Consider the following 21,391-nt stretch of genomic DNA (forward strand, 5'->3'; position numbering starts at 1 on the left):
CTAAGAAGCACGAAGTGTCCTGACCCTGGAGGGGATATTGACATTGATATATTTCCCTTCTCAATTTCAAGTTCATTATCATGTATGTCACCAGGATAAACATTGCTTTTAATTTCAATAATTTGGTTACCAGCGTTTCTAACTGCCTGTGAGTCCTCAGGATCAGGTCTGAAATTCAGGGACCCCTCCTGGGTGCTATGGAACTTAGATCCGCTCCAAGCACTGTTCAGGACAGTGATGTTCAACCTTTTACATCTCGCAGCACACATAAGCTAATTACTAAAATTCTGCGCCACACCAAAAGATCTATTTTTTGCCTATCTGACAAAAAGAATAGGTATAATTTTGATTCATTCACACCAGGTGGCTATTGTTGGATTGGCTGTTGCCATTTTTTAATTTGACGATCTAAGGGTTTAAAACAGGTCAGTTCCCTGACTAAATAGTTAGGTATTGCAAGTTTTAAAAATTATTGTGGCATACCAGTTTAAAAAATGGTGGTTTAGGGGAAAGAGGAAATAAAAATTTAGTGCAGCAGGTTTAAGGATAATTTAAGCTCTATGTTCACAATTGACTAGCCTATTGATCTTATATAAGTCACATTAGTCCTTAGAGAGCCAGTTTCCTTATGTTTACAATGGGGACATATTCTAATTATCTCACAGGTTCTTGTGAGGATCAAATTAAACAAGATTTCCCCCCCCCCAAAAAAAAGCTTTAAAAATATAGCATACGTGTGCAAGTTCCTATTATTAAAACCATATACACTTAAACAGTAAACACATTATAAATAACACAATTTCACATGGCAGGTACATCTTCTTTTTCCTTTTCTTTTTTTAAAATTTTTGGCTGCTGTTTTTTTTTTTCTTGGAATGTATTTTCTTTGCCGTGAGATGTTGATTTTTCTTTAAAAAGTTGGCTAATTTAAATGTAAACTATTTGAAGAAATAGGCTGTGCCTTCCCTATTTCTATGCAATACCTATCACTCTGCTTTGCTTATAGTGGACAGCCAATAAATAGCAAGTCCAAGTGCTTTGAAAGTAAACTGGGACATGTCACTTCTACTGATGGGCAACGACGCTGAGACGCTGAGTACCTGCAGTCCCTAAAATAACCACTAGATGGCAGAAGAGGCATGAAAGTTGTGCTGGGGAAACTGCTGGCACTTAACAATCACTGGCACCTTGGGGAGGAAAGATGGAAAAGATGAGCAAGAAGAGGAGGCTAGTGACAGAACTTGGTATTTTCCAGTTTAAAAGAAACAGGATTTACATTCTTGTTTTATGCTTTCCACAAGTGAAAAAGTACTTTTACCTTTAAGACTCGAAGCTTAACCTTCTCGATGGTGACTGATGTTTTGGAGGCCTCTCCTTGGAGATGTGGGGAAAGCAGCTGTTCGAAAGTGAAGACTGCATTCTCCATGAGCTAGAAACCAAGCAACGCAGAGAGTGAGAGACGGGGTCACTATCCCGGGTTTAAGTCGCCTGGACAGGAGGGAGGGGATGACCAGCAGAGATGACCTCAGGCGCTACTACACACACACACACACACACACACACACACACACACACACACACAGATACATGTATGTAGCCTTTCTTCTCATCTCTTCTCCTAAACTCCTGAATTAGAAAATGACCATAAAATTAAAAATACTGTCACCTCCTGGGGTCATCCCCTTCCTCCAGCCTCTGGTACCTGCAGCCAGGGCTTAACAGAGGAGGTGGGAGTCCTCTCCAGTTGTTTTTGGCTGCTTCTGTTCTGCACATGCTCGCTCAGGTGGATGGAAACCCAGCACGTGTCTCCCCACTGCACCCTCCTCCGCACACCTCTGCCAGGATGGGAAGGGAGGCAGGGCCAGCGCGCCATGCACGCAGTGGCTGACCCGCGCGTGGGTTAGGAAACGGAGGCGCTCACAGCTCTTACTCCCCTGCACTCCCCTGTATACACTTCACCGGGGGTTCAGCATTGTCACAGGGCCTTGTGTTCAACAGTTGCCCAATTCTGTTCCTTGTCCGTCTTGAATCCCTCACAGCACAGAAGTTAGACACTAAGGTGTGTCACTGAATCCTACCTATACACATTTTTTTAGGAAATTTATCAAGTATTCTTATTTTTAATTTTATTTTTTTTAATTTATTGATTTTTAGTGAGAGAGGAAGTGGGGGAGGAGAGAGAGAGAGAGAGAGAGACAGAGACAGGAACATAGATCTTTTCCTGTATGTGCCCAGACCAGGGATCGAACCAGCAACCTCTGTGCTTCAGGAACGATGCTCTAACCAACTGAGCTATCCAGCCAGGGCTGCCTATACATATTAAGGGGGGAAAAATCCCCTTTTCTTTTCCAAGCCTGTGATCCCACAGCATCCAGCACTAGGACTCTGTCTCCCTATCAGCTCCCTGAAGCGGGATCAAGCAGGGTGTCTGGCCCCGCAGTAAGCACCTCGGAGAGCCTGTGACATAGCAGCTTCATGAGCACATCTGTTCTTCCTTTCTAAATCGCCATCATATGGAAAGAGTCTGTGCTGTCCATCCCTGTTCCCTGAGGGGAAAAAAGGGAACCTATCAAATACACACAGAAAAGCCAAGTGTGAAGCTGTGATTGAGTCACGAGCTGATTCTACATCAGGTTAGGACAGTAACTGAAACAACGGATCTCAGGCCCAGACACATTACTAGAAGCAGTGGGAATGAGTAGGGTAAGTTTCTTTTTTAAATTATTATAATATAATATTTTAAATTAAATTATTTTAAATATTATTTTAACTTGTTAAAAATTTTAAAATATTGAAATATATATAATTTCAATTATTTAAAAAATATAGAGAGAATCAGAATCCCTAGGAGTGGGGTTTAGGCATCAGTATTTCTTAAAAGCTTCCCGGACAATTCTAATGTGCAGCTGAGGTGAGAAGCACAGATTTGACAAATCAAGTGATTATTAATTAATGTCACTGCATTTCCCTGAGCTGTTTCTACTCTATGACATTCATCAACATGGAAGAAAGATAAAGCCAGCGGGAAGGACAGACACGATGGGGAAAGCCATGGGCACACTCCTGAGTCCCATCGCCCCCGGGGGCTGGCCTCCCTGCCGGCCCCACCCCACCCAGGATGCCCCTGCGGCTCTCACCTCCTGCATGTAGTTCTGCGTCCGCTGCACCACCAGGTCCACGTGGGGGAACCGGAAGCGGCTCTGGAGGTCCTGCAGGCGCTCCTGAAGCAGGTTGACTTTCACGTAACAAGGTTCCATCTTCACGGAGTCCAGCGGAAGATTCCTAAGCCGGTCCAGGTACTGCGTTTTGGTGACAGGAAAAGTTAAACACCTTCCGACTGATGAGCAATATTATACACATATTACATACTGCATAAATTCTAAACAACTGAACCGTATGGTGTTGGAGTGGATCACTCCTCGGATCACTGCACCTGTGACACATACAATTCTCTTCCTTCCTTTTGTGAGTCTCTGGGCAGCTCTGTTGCAAGGACAGAGGCTGGAGAAGGACCAACTGGACCATGGGAGGGCCCAGGGATGCATTCAGGGGCCCAGCCTTCTGAAAATCTTGATGGACTGGCTCCTAGCTCCCACTTCCAGAACTCAAGAACCAGGCAGGTAGATCCTTTGGCACATGGAATTATTACTGGGTCCATGAGCCTCCACAGCCTTCTTTAATGCGTGACATTCCTCTCAGAAAATCCCAGGGAAGTCAGGGTTCCCCCTGGACTATGGGATGCCAGAGTCCCCACAGTTCGAGGCATTGTCCGTGTGCCCGGGGCTTCCGGTGCTGTAAGTTCTTTAGGGTGCAAGTGGATGGGGCGTAAGAGAGAGGAAGGGGCCTGGGAGATGTACCCAGTTTTAATAACTGGGGTCCTTCCTTCTCTAGTTTGCACAAGATAACTTGATCATGATGCTTCCAGCAAGAGGACAGTGACAGACCTTTTCTCCACATGACCCCCAATGTTGTCACATACTCATGCACCATGAGTGTTGTTGCCAACAGAATACATTTTATATTCCAAGATTATTTAAAAATAATATTATAATTGAAGATTGGAAATCTAGAATAAACGAGTGGGTGGAAACAGACAGAAAGGAAGACACTGAAAGCGGAGTTCTCCGGAGAACAGGAGTGCTCTCCAGCCCTGGGGGCGAGTGTGGATTGTCTAGGCTGTGCTGCTGTCTCATTTCCAGGTCACCGAGAAGAGATAGTTCTACATTTCTAGATTTCCCTAAACAGCAAGGGAAAGGGGGCCCATCCTCACTGTGTTTGCAATGGGAAAATACTGCTACGGGGTCCTGAGAACCAGCGTTAGAAGCAGTCAGGCGATGCTGATGCTGCTGGTCCAGGGACCACACTTTCAAAAACACTGGTTTTTTTGTTTTGTTTTTTACCATGAGTCCATATTTTTATAAACCAACCAACCAACCAACCAACAAAATGTATATAAACTAGGCTATCTGGTTATATATTTGTATGACCAGGAAAATGTATGAGAAGACACATTCTAAGCTACTTATATTAATTCATTCAGGGAGTTGGGAAGGAGGTATCCTAGGATTGGAGGTGGACTAGGATTGGGTAGGTGGGTATAATTTTGCATATATGTATGCTGTTATTTTGGCAATTTGAAGCCATTAATAAAGGAAATCAGGTAGATGGGTGAATGCATTGCTGGATAAATGAAAGACAGATTAGATAAATGGATAGGACAGATGAATGAAAGGAAGGAAGGGAGGGTGCACTGGAAGAAGGAGGGAAGGAAAGAAGAGACGAATGCAGATAAAGCTCCCAGAAAAGGCAGCCCCGGCCTGAACGACCATTCCCACTGAACTCCTTGGCATCACATCTTACCTCTTTTAGCTGGGCACTGTCATGGCTGGTCTGAAAGTTCTGGTTGAGTTCATCCACCTCTTTCTCAAAAAGTGAGCGCACTTCGCTGAATCCCGAGCTCACTGGCCCCATGAGCTCCTCCAGAATGGACGCCAGGAACGGCTGCACGCTCTCAGTGCAGGTTTTCTCTGCTGGCTGCGCCACCATTGCTGAAAGAGGAAATAGCCAGAAAACCAGGACTTACCGTAAAACTGGAATCAAAGGCACTCGAGCCAGGCCGGGGCTGGAGAGGTGCCACAGAGCCCTGAGCAACCAAAGTGATCTCCAACAGCAAGACACACCAGCACAGGGAGCCCCGTGCCAGCAGTGCAAGCTCTCACCATACCCAAAACCATTCGGTGCTTTGAAAATGAAAACACACGGTACCCCTCCCCTCCCTACCTACTCCTTCCTCTGCCCTGGGATGAGATGCATTCTCCTGCTCACTCCCTAGACGCATGCAATGCCTAATGCAACACAGATAATGCCAGTGACCCATCAATCATCCTCATTATAAATGCATAGCTTGTTTTCTGAAAACACAATCCACTGAGTTTTTTTAAATTGAGGTATCAAAAAAAAAAATAACTGAGGTATCATTGACATAGAACATTATATTAGCTTCAGGTGTACAACATCATGATTAATTATTTAACAATTTATTACATTTTAATTCATTTCTCTAAAAGTCAATCCATATAATTCAATTCCCCTCTCCCCTCCTCAAGAGACTTTATAAAAACTCAAGAATAGTCTTTTCTTGGACAAATGGGAACAAATTCATTTCATCTTGTCCCCCACCTCCCATTCCCATCCCAATTTTTTAAAAAAACACTATCTTTTGTTCTGATGATCGAGGACGACATGCCGGTGACACTAATACACAGAGCACAGAAAATCAGAAAGAGGGAGGGGAAGAAATGTAACCACATCCCCTTTTCCCTAAGGCCAATACTGCCCTTTGATTTACGAGATCCTGCTTCAGAAAGTCTGGCTAGGACCTGGCAGTCGGTATTATCATTGTTGTTGCTGTTGCTAAGTGCTTAGGTGATGCTCACAACTGCCCAGATTTGGAAGCGGCGGTCCAGTGAAGGAAGCCCGGGCTGGAGGAGGCCTGATTTCGCTCCTGGGAAGCTGGCTTTGGGGAGCTGAGAAGTCACATAGCCTTGTCACAGCATCACAGAACTGAAAAGGGGGGTACACACTCATCTGAATGTCCAATCCTCCTCTTTACAGAAGGAAAAATAGAGGCCTGGAGATGTAAGATGGTTGACCAAGATCACGCCCGAATGTGCAGAAACAGAACTAGATTTCCAATGTATTTCTTACATTTTTATTGGCAAAAGAACTTGCTCCCAGTGAGATAAATGGTCCCACTCCTATTTTAATCCACAGAAATATTTCACAGAGTTATTTCACACTGCCTCTTATTTTGAGAACCTAAAATGACTAATACGGTTAATATTATGTATAATTCATAAATACGTGGGATATGGACTATTAAGCAGGTCATAGAATTTCTAGGGAAAAAGAAAACTTTTCAATTGCATGATTCACATATGCCACAACCTATGATTCTTTTTTTTTTTGCATTTTTCTGAAGCTGGAAACAGGGAGAGACAGTCAGACAGACTCCCGCATGCGCCCGACCGGGATCCACCCGGCACGCCCACCATGGGGCGACGCTCTGCCCACCAGGGGGCGATGCTCTGCCCATCCTGGGCGTCGCCATGTTGCGACCAGAGCCACTCTAGCGCCTGGGGCAGAGGCCACAGAGCCATCCCCAGCGCCCGGGCCATCTTTGCTCCAATGGAGCCTTGGCTGCGGGAGGGGAAGAGAGAGACAGAGAGGAAGGCGCGGCGGAGGAGTGGAGAAGCAAATGTGCGCTTCTCCTGTGTGCCCTGGCCGGGAATCGAACCCGGGTCCTCCGCACGCTAGGCCGATGCTCTACCGCTGAGCCAACCGGCCAGGGCAACCTATGATTCTTAAATGGCTGGCTTGATACCCCAGTGTGACATTATTTGCCAAAAGAATAATGAATTATTTATCAATTAACTTTGAGAGAAGACCTATTTGAAAAGCACCCAATGGAAATTTCAGAGTGATCGTGAACATGGGTCAGAAGCTGTGGCAATTCAGTGTAAAAGTGTGACAACGGGGGGGGGGGTGCAGGTGGCATCAGACTACACAGGCACCACCCCAAGTCAAGAAGTCAAGTTTCCCCCACCTCGTTCCACTGGAGTTTCCATGGGGAGGGCCAGGCCCTCCGTAGCATCTCTAAGCAGGCTCCCATGGCAACGGGTACCACTTCTCCCCAGTTCCCTCAGTTTAATTCTCCTCTGAAACCATGAATACTCACTATGGGACACGGCCCTAAACGCACGACTTATTTCACTAGTGGGAACCTGGATCTTCACCACTGACCTTTGATCTTCCCAGTTAAAAAGTTCTTTGAGGTCACGATCTGATCCATGTCGGACCGAATGGTTCCTTCCAGGCCCTTCGTCAGAGCTCGACATTCCTCCTTCAAGGTGCGTAAGCCTTCAGAGACTTGATGCTGGACCAGGTTGTAGGCCTCCTCGAGGAGCTGCAACAGGCATCGGCACGCACGTCAGGCTCTGTCGCGGGTGTGAGCCTGGCGGAGTCGCGTGCAGGACGGAGGCTCAATAACGAATTAGTATAATGTAAACCAGGGGTCCCTAAACTTTTTACACAGGGGACCAGTTCACTGTCCCTCAGACCGTTGGAGGGCCGGACTATAAAAAAAACTATGAACAAATCCCTATGCACACTGCACATATCTTATTTTAAAGTAAAAAAAAAAAAGGAACAAATACAATATTTAAAATAAAGAACAAGTAAATTTAAATCAACAAACTGGGCCCTGGCCGGTTGGCTCAGCGGTAGAGCGTCGGCCTGGCATGCGGGGGACCCGGGTTCGATTCCCGGCCAGGGCACATAGGAGAAGCGCCCATTTGCTTCTCCACCCCCCCCCCCTTCCTCTCTGTCTCTCTCTTCCCCTCCTGCAGCCAAGGCTCCATTGGAGCAAAGATGGCCCGGGCGCTGGGGATGGCTCCTTGGCCTCTGCCCCAGGCGCTAGAGTGGCTCTGGTTGCGGCAGAGCGACGCCCTGGAGGGGCAGAGCATCGCCCCCTGGTGGGCAGAGCATCGACCCTGGTGGGCGTGCTGGGTGGATCCCGGTCGGGCGCATGCGGGAGTCTGTCTGACTGTCTCTCCCTGTTTCCAGCTTCAGAATAAAAAAAAAAAAAAAATCAACAAACTGACCAGTATTTCAATGGGAACTATGCTCCTCTCACTGACCACCAATGGGGCCATAGTTTGGGAACCCCTGATGTAAATGAAACCACGCACATTCTAATTTTTCTTTCAAAGCCAGAATCTGTTCAAATTAGTCCTTTTTAAGTGAGATGTAACAGACTCAAGGCACACCATTCTCTACCCGGAGAAGGAATTCATTAAAAAAAAGAAAAAGGAAAGAAAAGATTACCCTAAAAAGAGATGAGAAAGGAACGTTTATTTTGAGCAGCTCAGAGCAAAGTCACCACTTACACCAAGCCAGGCCCTCTTCCGGTCGTTCTTCTTGCCCTTCATCTTAGGCAGGAGGTCGGTCTGAAGGGTGGGCAGCAGCTCCTCCATCACCAGGTGGCTCAGGATCTGCGGAGCAGGGGAGGAAGACAGCCCTGAGTCCCTTAGCTGGTGGTGGCGAAATCTGAGCAGCATGTCAATGGAAGACGTCAGGACTGGCCTTCCCCATCCCACTGGCTCCATGAGTTGTCCTGAGCTACATGAGAACTGCTACGTGAATAGTTTCCCTCTGGGTCCGGGGCCACCAAAACCTCAACGAGGACAACCTTAGAAGGTAAACGTTCTTAAACATCCCCAAGGAACGATGACGTCTGCTAATGTTTTCCCATCGGAAAGGGCACCTTCCTCAAATTCAGTCTTCTCATATCCAAACTAGAAGAAGCTAATGCATTTAGGAAAAAAGGGTTAAACTTTAATTCTGGACAAGGGCATCCTCAGCAAAACTGTGAAAAGATCAGGTTCAGTTGTGGTGGATTGAGTCTGCATCCCGGGACTACTGTCCCTCCTCAGACTCCCTTGGGATCTAAGTGCCTTCCTGCTCTTTGACTTGACTGTCCCCTAGACCCCAACTCCATTCTCTTTAAAGTTTAGAAAAAGAAGGGAGTAACAAAGACTTTGGAACAACTAGACATCTGTAGAATGAGCAGCATATAAGCAGGGCGGTCTAACGTTTTCAGGGCGATTTTTAAAAATTGTTCCCTAGTCTCTCCTAAAATTTTGCCTGGTTCGGCAAAAATGTTTTTTCTGCATCTGAACAGCATTCCACATGTCCCCACAAAATAAGCCAAGTCACACTGGCCCCTCCTTCTAACCCTCTCCTCCCCTGCAGCCCCCCCCCCCATTGGAGCAACGTTTTTGTTCAAATTCACTTTCCAGGGGGGCTTTCTTTCGGTCTCGCAGCTCAACTTTCAGGCTGCAGACCATGATTTGCAAAAGAACAAGAGTCACCTGGGGATGGAGGCGGGCTCAGAGCAGAATAATTTGACATCTGCTCCATGAATGTGAAATAATATTTGTCAAAATAATCGACCTGGTGGAAATTCAAATTAAACTTTGCGAATGAGGAAAGATTTTTCTCTGTGGTCACAGGTCAGCCTCATGCTAGTGGAAACACGCATGAGCTCACTAGATGTGCCTTCCACCAGGGATCTGTTTTGGCAGCATGTAACGCTGAGCTGAACTGAACAGGAACGCTCTCAGGGGAGGTGGGCAAGCCATCCGGTCCCCTGTGTGCCTTTGGTTCCTGGGAGAGAAGGTAGCTCGTGAGGGGCCCAGTCTCTGCGGTGCGGAACTCCATGGTGTGACAGAGAGTATAGGACTTCCACTGGTGCCGGTAATTCATTGGTGGGATGTTTTGGCCTTTCTTAACCATTCTCTTGAGGCAGTCAAAAGGTGAACCAGCATCTTTAAGAACTTAAAAACTTGACGTGTGCAAACTCCATGAAAATCAGCAGGTCCAACGATTAGATTGGAGTAGGTAATTAAGATCCATGGACCCCCACCTGCTCGGTGGAGCCAGCTCTTGTTGGGAACACGTCTGCCCAAGAGCAGTGAAAGTGCAGTGCAGAGAGAGTGAGCTAAGAGCTAAGGGGACTGAAGCCAGTGCTTCAAATCTGTGGGAAATATGACCTCTGTTGAAAAGCGGTCAATTCAAGATAATTACGCTAATAATATTAATTGCCCTAATCCATCCTTTTGCAGAGACTGGTTTGCATCTGAGCTGAAGCGTGAAAGGGGTTTAAAAAGATGAAAATGTCACAAAAGGCCAGAGAAAAAGAGTGTTCTGTTCGGGTGGGTGCCCTTCCCGTGTAATGGTCCAAGAAATGTAGCTCTATTTCATAACTTAAGCAACTGAAAATAAAATATATCTCGAAAAAAAATTTAAAAAGGAGCAGGTGGGAGAGGGCTGCAAGGGCCAGGGGCTGAGGGCAGAGCCACAGGGCAGGGCGGAGCCTCAGGGTGCGAAGCCCAGCTGTGTCACAACCTAACACAGCATCCTACCCCTCTGACCCCAAAACCTCTGGATGAGGCCTAAAAAAAAGGAATAGTTTTCTCATATGTACTGAAGTCACTTTATCTTGTTGGCCCATCTGGGTCATTTAAAGGCAAATAAGGGGCCTTGGCCAGCTGGCTCAGTGGTAGAGCATCAGCCCAGCCTGTGGAAGTTCCGTGTTCGATTCTCGGTCAGGGCACACAGGAGAAGTGCCCATCTGCTTCTCCACCCTTCCCCCTCTTCTTTCTCTCTGTCTCTCTCTTCCCCTTCCGCAGACAAGGCTTCATTGGAGCAAAGTTGGCCCGGGCACTGAGGATGGCTCCATGTCCTTCACCTCAGACACTAGAATGGCTCAGGTTGCAAAGGAGCAATGCCCCAGATGGGCAGAGCATCACCCCCTGATGGGCATGCTGGGTGGATCTCCATTGGGTGCATGTGGGAGTCTGTCTCTCTGCATCCCACCCCCAACCCCACCCCACTCCTCACTTCAGGAAAATACAAAAAAAAAAAAAAAAAGGCAAATGATAAATACACCAAATAACTACATGTTTACATTTTACAAAATGCTTTCCATCTTGACCTCATTTTGATACACTTATATTGACAAGGAGGAAATATATTTCCTGTTGCACAAATACAGTCATCTCTCCTTATCTGCGAGGGAGACGTTCCAGGACCCTCAGTGGACGCCTGAAACTGCAGAGAGTACCAAACCCTAGATATGCTAGGCTTTTCCCAATATATACACACCGGTGACAAAGTGTAATTTATAAACTAGGCAGAGCAAGAAATTAACAATAGCTAATAATAAAACAGAACAATGTTAATAATATACTGTAATGAAAATTTATGTAAACGTGGTCTCTCTCTCTCTTTGATAACTGATTTGATGACCGTGGGGGCTACTAGGTGACTAATGGGCTGGTAGCACAGGCAGCGTGGACACAATGGACAAAAAGATGATTCACAAACCAGGCAGAATGAAGCGGGACTGTGAGAGATTTCATCACACTACTCTGAGCGGTGCTCAATTTAAAACCTATGAATTGTTTATTTCTGGAATTTTCCATTCAGTTTTTCCAGACCGTGGTTGACCACGGGTAACTGAAACTATGGAAAGTAAAATCTCAGATAAAGGGGGACTATTGTATTTTCATCTGTATTAATATTCTGCATTAATAGTCTGTCGGGGAAGTTAGTCTAAGATATTTGCTTTGCCTGGACGCTTGCCTAAAATAACCACGGCCGTGAGGGCCTGTACTCGCTGTGTGAGTCATGACTGTGAAGATAATAATGTAACAATGATGAAAATCTGAATACAGACCCCTAGGGTAGAGGGGGTTAGGGCAATTTTATGATTAAGTTCTTAGCAGAAACAATACAAATAAACCCAGTGCTTTAAACAAAAGATGTCATATTCTCAAACCCAGGAATGCGGTCACATTCTTTAACTACTCGGCAGCTACTTTGGGGCTCTGACCTTTTTTCTGTGAGTCTGAGGACAGACATTGTTTCAGCTCTCTGTATAAGAGGTTACAGCAAAGCTTACCCTCCCCAGGACCCTGACAGGAAAGTTCTGGAAGCCATTTCCTTTCACCAGCTTCTCCAAGGATAGCCCAACATGGCTCCAAATGCATTTCTGTCACAGACTGGCTTTGTGGCTTCAGCCAACTAATTTTCCTGAAGGTTCTTTCTCTCACCTGGAGGGTGTATACACACAACCCCAAAATGCCCCTCCAAGCACGCACATTCTATAAGTCTAGGATTTCACCAAAGATACTCAGATTCTTGAGGGAGCAGAGCTTCTTGGGTCAATTGACATCTCCAGCTTTGAGTGATCTTAGCTCTGGGTTTTTGTTTTGCTTTGTTTTGTTTTCCCACTTAAGGTATTTCTAGACTGTCGAATTAGCACCTTCCTATGACTGCTTTGTGCTAATGCTTTAAGATTCCCATATATGTACAGAGCCACGTGTGTACCCACACATGCTTCTAATGCTGCCTTGTTCTCCACCTGTTTCTAGGTAGGTCTTGCCTCACTGAGACAGCAAGGGATGAGTCATTTAGTTCTCTGCACCTCAGAGCACACCACACATATTAGCCCAAAGCAAAAAGCAGAAAGGCAACAGAAGGGGAACAAACCACAACAAACACGATGCTCAACCCCCAGAAGGGCCGTATGAAGCACCTGCTCTCAATGGCATGGTGAAGGAGTGTGAGCTGACAGGAGATTTCAAATGGGAGAAAGAGAGGAAGCAAGGCGCTAAGTCATCATGTAAGGGTAGACTCCCACACTGGTGCGGCTCTTTCACTGGACTGGGAGTCAGACGCTGTCAGCTCCACAAGGCAGGGGCCAGGCTGCCTTGCCAATCTCTGGATCACTAGCACCTAGCAGAGTGCCTGGCATAGGGCAGCTCAGTAAACAGTTGCTTTTTGGTTTCTGTTTTAATTTTTATTTATTGATTTCAGACAGAGAGGAAGGGGGAGAGAGAGAGAAACATCAATTTGTTGCTCCACGTATGTATGCATTTGTGGGTGGATTCTTGTGTGTGTCCTGACTGGGGATTGAACCCACAACCTTGGTGTGTCTGGAAGACACTGAACAGCATGAGCTATCCAGCCATGGCAAACAGCTGTTGAATGAATAAAACTGGGCAAGTCACTTAACTGTTACATGCCTCCCTCAATTTTCTCATTTACATAATGAATATAATCATAACTGCTCTACTCACTTCGTGACATTGGTATGACAAATGGAGCAAATTAGGATATGAACATTAAAAGTATTGCACAGGGCAGTTTAATCCTGGTGTGTCTATTAAGTCTGGTTTTTTTGTGTGACAGACCAATCAGGGTCAAGTTCTTCAGCTTCCCCTTAGGCTTTTGTTTTCTTCTTCGCATAAGTCTGGGTAGTTCTTAATCCTCTCAGATTTAAAAATGGATGTGCTTCCTCCAAATATCAGAAACCAAGATTTGGTTAAAGTCCTTGAATAAGTCTCAGGGTGGGAAATAAAGGAGTTTAGAATCCACCAAAAAATTTTAAAAAGAAAAAAAGAAGGAGGAGGAGGAGAAGAAGGAGGAGGAGGAAGAGAAGGAAAAGAAAAAGATTCTGAGTCACGTGGTAAAACAATAAAGAACAGCCCTATCATTATTTGAAAGGGTTTTCAGCTTTAGATGCTTAATGACCATAAAGGCCAGGCACCATCTGGCATCTTTCAAATATTGCTCCCTAATAACAAATTTTACTGGCCCCTAAAAGAGGCACTCTGGGAGATGAGGGGAAATTAAAGCACCCCATTAATTAGACTCTGTGTGCCTCTAATTAAATAGTGCCCACACCCAGCCTCCTCTTCCTGGCTCAGTCAGCCCTGTGATTGGCGTCCTCATGGCGGATGGGCTCACATCCTGAAACACAGTTTCATTGGAGATTTGTAACAATGTCCCAGGGACAAAGTCATGGTGCTTAGCTCAGGACTGGCATTTAATTAAGATCCTGGAGAGTTCTACTGGACCACAGAGAATGGAAAACTAAAAAAGTAAAAGAAATATATAGAAAACGGTCTCACGCTTTTAAAATGTGTCTCCCTTAATTACTTCATTTAGAAATCATTCAAAAGGGACAGACAAGTGTGTGCCAAATTCTCTTCCCCATTATCTCACTGAATTCTCACGACCCCGCAAGGCGAACATTAGCTTTCTTCCAGAGGAGTCACCTGGGATGGAAAGAGGTTAAATAACTTGGCAAAATCTCACCCAAGTCTGCTGCCCTAAGTCCCCACCACACTTGGCACTCCACCACGCCGTTCACATCTGCTTCTACTCGGAAAGCAGAAGGTCATCTGAAAGAATAATCATTTCTATGGAAAAAGGAGAAGCAGCTCTTCTTTCTCACTGCCCTCGCAGTGATTTTTGGTTTATTTGTCTTTTGTTTTGTTTTGTTTTTGGCCGCCCTAGTTCCTGCTTGGTCTGGTGGTCGTTGGAGTGGGTGCCCTATCATAGCCTTGCAGACCAAATGCTTCTAGACAATGAGAGATAATGGTCTTTGGTTCCACATCTTCCATTCTTGTAACTTTTTTGTTGTTTGAGTGCTGGTTCTGACCCTGACCTTCTCCCTCCCAAACAGAGAAGAAGATCCAGACTTCGTGTTACCTGGATTTCATCGCCGGTGATCATTTCCCATGAGCCATAGTGACCTTTCTCCTGTCGGAAGAACTGTACAGCTTCTAAGAAGGCTTGGGCCTCGAACGTCGTCTGCTTCATGTAATCTAAAAGAAAGAGGCAAGGGTATTTAGCGAAAAAAAACAACAACAACTTTATTTTCCATTTGTCCATGGTTCTTCCAGTACGATGGTTCAGCAACCCAGCATTACCTGATTATTATAAGGAGCAGAATTAGGAGACTCAAAAAATTAAGCAAGTGCTGAATTCAAAATTCACGGGCAGGTGTACATCACGTTACTTGCTCACCTACTAGCTAATTCTATCCATTATTGGGCGTACTAGTGAGGATGAGAAGCGGATCCAGCCCTCTTTCTTTCCCTTGTAATTGTGTCCCTGTCTTGGGCACTTAGACACTGGTGGCTGCACACTAGCTCCCAATTAACACCTCACATAGGCAGTCCATTCCTTAACAGTGCCTCGCATCTCTGTGGTCTCCATCCCTCCCCAGCCTCCTGAACAAAACTCCAACTTCTTTATGACCTGATATCAGCTTTCTGTCAGAAGAATATCGATATCATATGCTGATTTATGCAAATGAAGGATGATCATTGCTAACGTATATAGCAAAATGTTGTTCTTCTAAGCTCGTTAAGTATTTCATTGAAACCTCACAAAAACGTCTGAGATAGTATTGTTATCATCCTCATTTTACAGACAAGAAGACCCAAAGCACAGAGATTAATTAATTGCCTAAGGTCATATAGAGCCTACTTCTAACCACTACACTATACTACCTCAATGCTAGGTTTATGAGTTTGCCTTTTTAAGTATATTGGATTTTAAAAGGTGGCTCTGGCTGGCTAGCTCAGCGGTAGAGGGTCGGCCGGTGTGTGGAAGTCCTGGGTTTGATTCCCGGCCAGGGCACACAGGAGAAGCGCACATCTGTTTCTCCACTCTTCCCCTTCTCCTTCCTCTCTGTCTCTCTCTTCCCCTCCAGCAGCCAAGGCTCCAATGGAGCAAAGTTAGCCCGGGTGCTGAGGATGGCTCCATGGCCTTCGCCTCAGGTGCTAGAATGACTCCAGTTGCAGCAGAGCAGCATCCCAGATGGCCAGAGCATCACCCCCTCGTGGGCATGCCGGGTGGATCTTGGTTGGGCACATTTGGGAATCTATCTCTCTGCCTCCTTGCTTCTCACTTCAGAAAAATACAAAAAAAAAAAATAAAAGGTGTCATATCTGAGAGGTGATATCCTAGCACAAAGACTATCCAATGGTAGGATATTAAGTGAAGTTGAATGGCCTTCCCAGATTTCCACAAATCACACCGTGCAGGCAAATGTCTTCATTTCTATTATGGAGTGAGTGTTTATATCCCCTGAATTCATATGTGGAAACCTTAATCCTCAATGTGATGATGTTTAGAGATGGAGCTTCTGGGAGATAATTACATTATGAAGGTAGAGCCCGGAGTTAGTGCCCTCCTATAAGAAAGAGCATGAGCACTCTCTTACACACACTCTCTCTCTATCATTCTCTCTTTCTCCCTCCAAACACTGGATCTGCCAGTGCCTCAATTTTGGACTTCCAAGACTATGGCATTTTTGTTACAGCAGTCCAAACTGACCAAGACAATTTTCAACATGTACAGCCAGCTCTTGAAGGATACAGTGATAACAGAATTATAGATATCTTAGCAGGGAAATGAATTACAGAAATAATATGATCTATCAAAAGGACATCAAACTGTAGAAAGGGGAGATAAAAGGGGCAGAGTGAAGGGCTTCAAAGGGCCTGAATCTCTTGCCTCCTGCTTCTTCCCCTGCAGAACACAATGTCCTCACCTGTGGTCTGCATTCACAGGGCATTCTCACTTGGTCGGCTGATTCACGAGTGGCCCTTCAGAGCTTTACAGTCAAGGATTGAATGGCTGGTAGGTGGGACTGAGCAGAACTAAAAGAGGGCCCATTTACTCAGAAAGCTGACAATCAATGAATAATTGTAGATGACTCTTTTAAGATTGGCTTATTAAGTCCTAAGCCTCAGGACTTAATTTTCTCTTTCTCTAATGAGAAATTTTCTCTTTCTCTAATCATTTTCTCATTAGAGAAAGAGAAAATAAAATTCAAGGCACAGCATCTAGTAGAATCCAAGCAAAATTCTTCGGAGTGAAGGTACCAAGAATCCCAGAGCGCCATCTTCAACAATGTGGAGTGGTAACTGACATTTCTAATATCAACATTGGGATCTGGCCAAAATCTAAATCAGAGGAAAAAAAAAAAAAAAAGGGCTTGTCCCAAGCATCAAGTTTTTAAATTGAAGTCTTTTCTTCCTTGTTATTTTTTCTGGTTTGGCAATTGCTTTAGTGTTTAATCTTAGAGGCTTGGGAAACAAAAATTAAGATCTTGGTATAAAATTTACAGCAAGGGGGTTTCAGTACGGGGCTCAGGACGCTGGCAGGGACTTCACCAACGGAGACGGAAACTATAATCACCACATCAAGATTCCAGATCGACTCATGTGCTCTTGTTTTTAACAGCTGTATTCATTTCCAACCTCAGGAAACAAAGAGACGGAATGAAATGCGGTACTTGGATGGGGTGAGTCTTGCCAGACCCACGAGGCTGGGAATGGAGTTGTAAATCCTCCCATCCTTACAAGAAGCGTACACTTACTTATTTCTACCCTGGCTGGTCTCAGTCACTGGAGGAGGTATTTGAAATCCTGTCCATACATTTTACACCTATATCAAAGCAAATGATGACATTCCCACTGGTGGTTGTATTTTCAGAGATCTTTGGGAAAAAGACAATAACTGAAGGAATGGGATTTGAGACAATGATGTGTGAGTCAGAGAGCAGATGAAGAAGAAATAGAAGAGCTAGAAAGTAGTAGTGGTGGAGTAATATAGGCAGAGAAGGAAAGTATTACTACTCAAATGGACCACAGAGAAAATTATAGTAATTGAACAGCAGCAGTGAAGTCTAAAAGAATGAGGATATAGATCTGAATTTTGGTCTCTTTACTATTAAGAGAGACTTTAATGAGTTTTAACTACCACTTTTCTATAGAAGAAAAAGGATCTGATCTACTGATTATTAAATTTTCAGTTTATAAGCTAATTAAATTAATCCATATAAAACTTGAAGAACAGTATCTGCCACATGGTAAGTTGCTTTATGGACACTGGTTCTTATGATTATATATGAAGTTCAACAGCAATAGCCAGATCGTTGAGGGAATAAAAAACAAAAGTGTGCTTTGCAAAAATAGAACTCTATTGCAATTGTAACATGATCTTCATTTCTTCTAAGTTGTTTGTAGAGGTGTTGCTGAACTTGGCCAGAAAGTACAGGTGTTTGAGAGGAACCAGATTATCAGTTACTTGATCAACTTCCTGCCCCAGATCCCATGGGAACAAATTCTAGAATCACAATCACCCATTCTCTTGCCAACAAGCAATTGAGACTTTAGTTCGATGGCCCCAGAATCAACAATGGTTTTTGGTCTTTAATAGCCTCCTTCCTGCAAACTCACTTAAGAAAATGGCAGGTGTCAGCTCAAACTCCACTTTCCCAACACGCTGTAATTACTAGGATGCTTCAGGAGACAGATGTGCGGGGAGAATTCAGACATCATTAAATCCAGCTCCCTCGTCTTGTGGATGAGGAAACTGGAAGAAATGGTTAATTTCTTTGCTGAAGGTCACACAGCTGGTGAGAATCAGAGCCAAGAGTTGAAAAAGCATGTCTGGCATGTCATAAGTGACCTTGGCATTCATGCTTACTTAAATCATAAACTATGGGAGTTAGGAGTAATCTTAAAGGCCACCTATCCCAAGCTCTCGTTCAATGCTGGGAACCTTCAGGATTCCAGACAGAGACTCATTCGGCCTTAGCGTGAATATTTCCAGTGACAGAGAGATCACAATTTAATGAAACAGTCCTTTTCATCACTGAACTACTCTAATTATTTGAAATTTTTTCCTTCTACTGAGCCAAAATCTGTTTCCATGAACTCTCATTAATCCTATTTCTGTCTTTCAGAGCAAAACAGAGTTATTTCTCTTCCATATGGTAACTGTAAAAGATAGCTAAATATCCTTATTTTTCTGTAACCAAAAGAACATAGTTTTGGGATTTGGGGGGAAATTTGACCCTTCTTATCTCTCCCTTCCCTTAGAAACCAATTCCAATTTATTGATATCGTTCTTAAATTTGGCCTCTAACCTGAATACAACACACTAAATATTGCCTAACTAGTGCAAATTATGTGAAGTAGAAAGATTCTTTTCATTTTTCAGGTCCCTAACCTCTCTCTCTTCCCACCACCTTGTACTGTTGACTCATACCTGTCTATGATCAAAGAAAATCCTAGGTCTTTCCTCATATTAAACCCTTGTCAATCAAAGCCTTTCCTAACCTGTACTTTGCTCTTGATTTTGAAGTACAAGTTTTACAGAGACAGAGAGAGAGTCAGAGAGAGGGATAGATAGGGACAGACAGACAGGAATGAAGAGAGATGAGAAGCACCAATCATTAGTTTTTCTTTGCAACACCTTAGTTCAGGGGTTGGGAACCTATGGCTTGCGAGCCAGATGTGGCTCTTTTGATGGCTGCATCTGGCTTGCAGACAAATCTTTAATAAAAAAAATCACGTTAAAAATATAAAACATTCTCATGTATTACAATCCATTCATTTCCTACCGCTCATGTTCATGGTTGCGGGTGGCTGGAGCCAATCACAGCTGTCCTCCAGGACAACACCAAATTTTTTAAAATTTATTTTTATTTTATTTTTTGTATTTTTCCAAAGCTGGAAATGGGGAGGCAGTCAGACAGACTCCTGCGTGCGCCCGACCAGGATCCACCCGGCATGCCTACCCGGGGGCGCTGCTCTGCCCATCTTGAGGCATTGCTCTGCCGCAATCAGAACCATTCTAGTGCCTGAGGCAGAGGCCACAGAGCCATCCTCAGTGCCCGGGCAAACTTTGCTCCAATGGAGCCTTGGCTGCGGGAAAGGAAGAGAGAGACAGAGAGGAAGGAGAAGGGGAGGGGTGGAGGAGCAGATGGGCGCTTCTCCTGTGTGCCCTGGCCGGAAATTGAACCTGGGACTCCTGCATGCCAGGCCGACGCTCTACCACTGAGCCAACCAGCCAGGGCCCCAAATTTTTATTGGATAATGCATAATGTACATGGGTCATTGTATGGCTCTCACGGAATTACATTTTAAAATATGTGGCGTTCATGGCTCTCTCAGCCAAAAAGTTCCCTAACCCCTGCCTTAGTTGTTCATTGATTGCTTTCTCATATGTGCCCTGACCGTGGGGCTACAGCAGACCGAGTAACTCCTTGCTCAAGCCAGCGACCTTGGGTCCAAGCTGGTGAGCTTTGCTCAAACCAGATGAGCCCACGCTCAAGCTGGTGACCTCGGGGTCTTGAACCTGGGTCCTCCGCATCCCAGTCCCATGCTCTATCCACTGTGCCACCGCCTGGTCAGGCTGAAGTACAAGTTTTAACGTTACCTCTATTAAATTACAACTTACTGTGATCAGCTCGGTATCCCAGAACCAGACAAAATCATTTAAAAATGGTAATTCTGTCGCCAAACTCCCTTTCACCTCGGTATCATTAAAAATTTAGTAGGGTTGCCTTCTGTGTTCCTAGCCATCTCACTGATAAAAATATTCATCGGGTCAAGGGTGAGAACAGAGTCCTGAGAGACTCTGAACATGTTAAGAAACATGTGGGAGATGCATCTTGGTCATTCATTCAATAACCACATCCTCAGGACTAAGACATGTCTCTTCTCCTTAGTCTCTTCCTATCTCTCATCTGTGCAGCTGCCTGGAAAGCCCATATTCAGGAGACATGATTAAGAATTTTTCGAGGGAAGGAACATTATTTTGGGTCCCTTGGGGACAATTATTTAGGGATCCAGCCAGAGTGAAACCACTTTTGTTTTTCCCACTTAAACAGATTTACAACATGACTGAGTCAAATGAAACACCAAAGCTCCAAGGCCCATGGAGTCATCCTGGATTCTGACTTGGGCTGCTTTGTCAGGACTCCCGGGCTCGGGCTGGGTTTGGAAGCTGCCTTGTTATTTTATCGGTCAGCTACGCCAAACCCTGTTAGCTGATCCGGCTGGTGATTTGCGAAAGTTATGTAATAGCATTACTCACTGCCCGGCTATGCGGCTCATCTCACTAATGTATACTTCTGAACTGTCTTTAGCTTCAGGTCATGTGTCTTTTCTAGGCGAGCTGCAGCAAGGCTGTCCTACTTTCTTCCCTAAACCAAAGGACAAGAAGCACGGGGGGGGGGGGGGGGAGGGAAGGTAACCAGCATTTATTGAGTATCAGCGTGGTGCACGAACCATGTGCGATGTTTATGCACTGTCTCATACAATCCTTCCAAAAATCTCATGAGGTACGAATTAATAGGCCAACTTTAAGGCTGACAAAGGAGCTGAGTTTCAGAAAGGTTAAGTAACTTGCTTAAGCAGATATGGGGGTTAAGTAAGGCCTACTTGCTTCCAAAATCCTCTTATAACACCCTAAGGCTTAATGTTTTAAAAGTCTTTATTTTGATAAAACTATAGATTCACGTTTTTTGTAAGAAATAATATAGATATATCTAATTCTTTCACCCAGTTTCTCCTAATGGGAATATCTTGCAAAACTATAGCATAACAGCATAACCAAGACACTGACATTGTTGTATTCTAACCACTTTATTTGGATTCATTAGTTTTACATG

The 21,391-nt window shown here is 44.7% G+C and overlaps 1 protein-coding gene across 1 annotated transcript in view; it reads right to left on the reverse strand.

Moving 5' to 3' along the window:
• NIBAN1 (niban apoptosis regulator 1) overlaps positions 1-21,391 on the reverse strand; it is a 147,622-nt gene that overhangs the window by 11,850 nt on the left and 114,381 nt on the right. Inside the window, exons 6-11 of the mRNA XM_066261330.1 lie at positions 14,623-14,738; positions 8,448-8,552; positions 7,303-7,465; positions 4,861-5,048; positions 3,138-3,299; positions 1,319-1,429 (exon numbers count right to left, since the gene is read on the reverse strand). Of these exons, the coding sequence (XP_066117427.1) occupies positions 1,319-1,429; positions 3,138-3,299; positions 4,861-5,048; positions 7,303-7,465; positions 8,448-8,552; positions 14,623-14,738 (845 nt within the window). The remainder of the gene's footprint in view (positions 1-1,318; positions 1,430-3,137; positions 3,300-4,860; positions 5,049-7,302; positions 7,466-8,447; positions 8,553-14,622; positions 14,739-21,391) is intronic.

The sequence above is a fragment of the Saccopteryx bilineata genome, chromosome 2 (genome assembly GCF_036850765.1).
Source record: "Saccopteryx bilineata isolate mSacBil1 chromosome 2, mSacBil1_pri_phased_curated, whole genome shotgun sequence".
In the NCBI taxonomy this organism is placed as follows: domain Eukaryota; kingdom Metazoa; phylum Chordata; class Mammalia; order Chiroptera; family Emballonuridae; genus Saccopteryx; species Saccopteryx bilineata.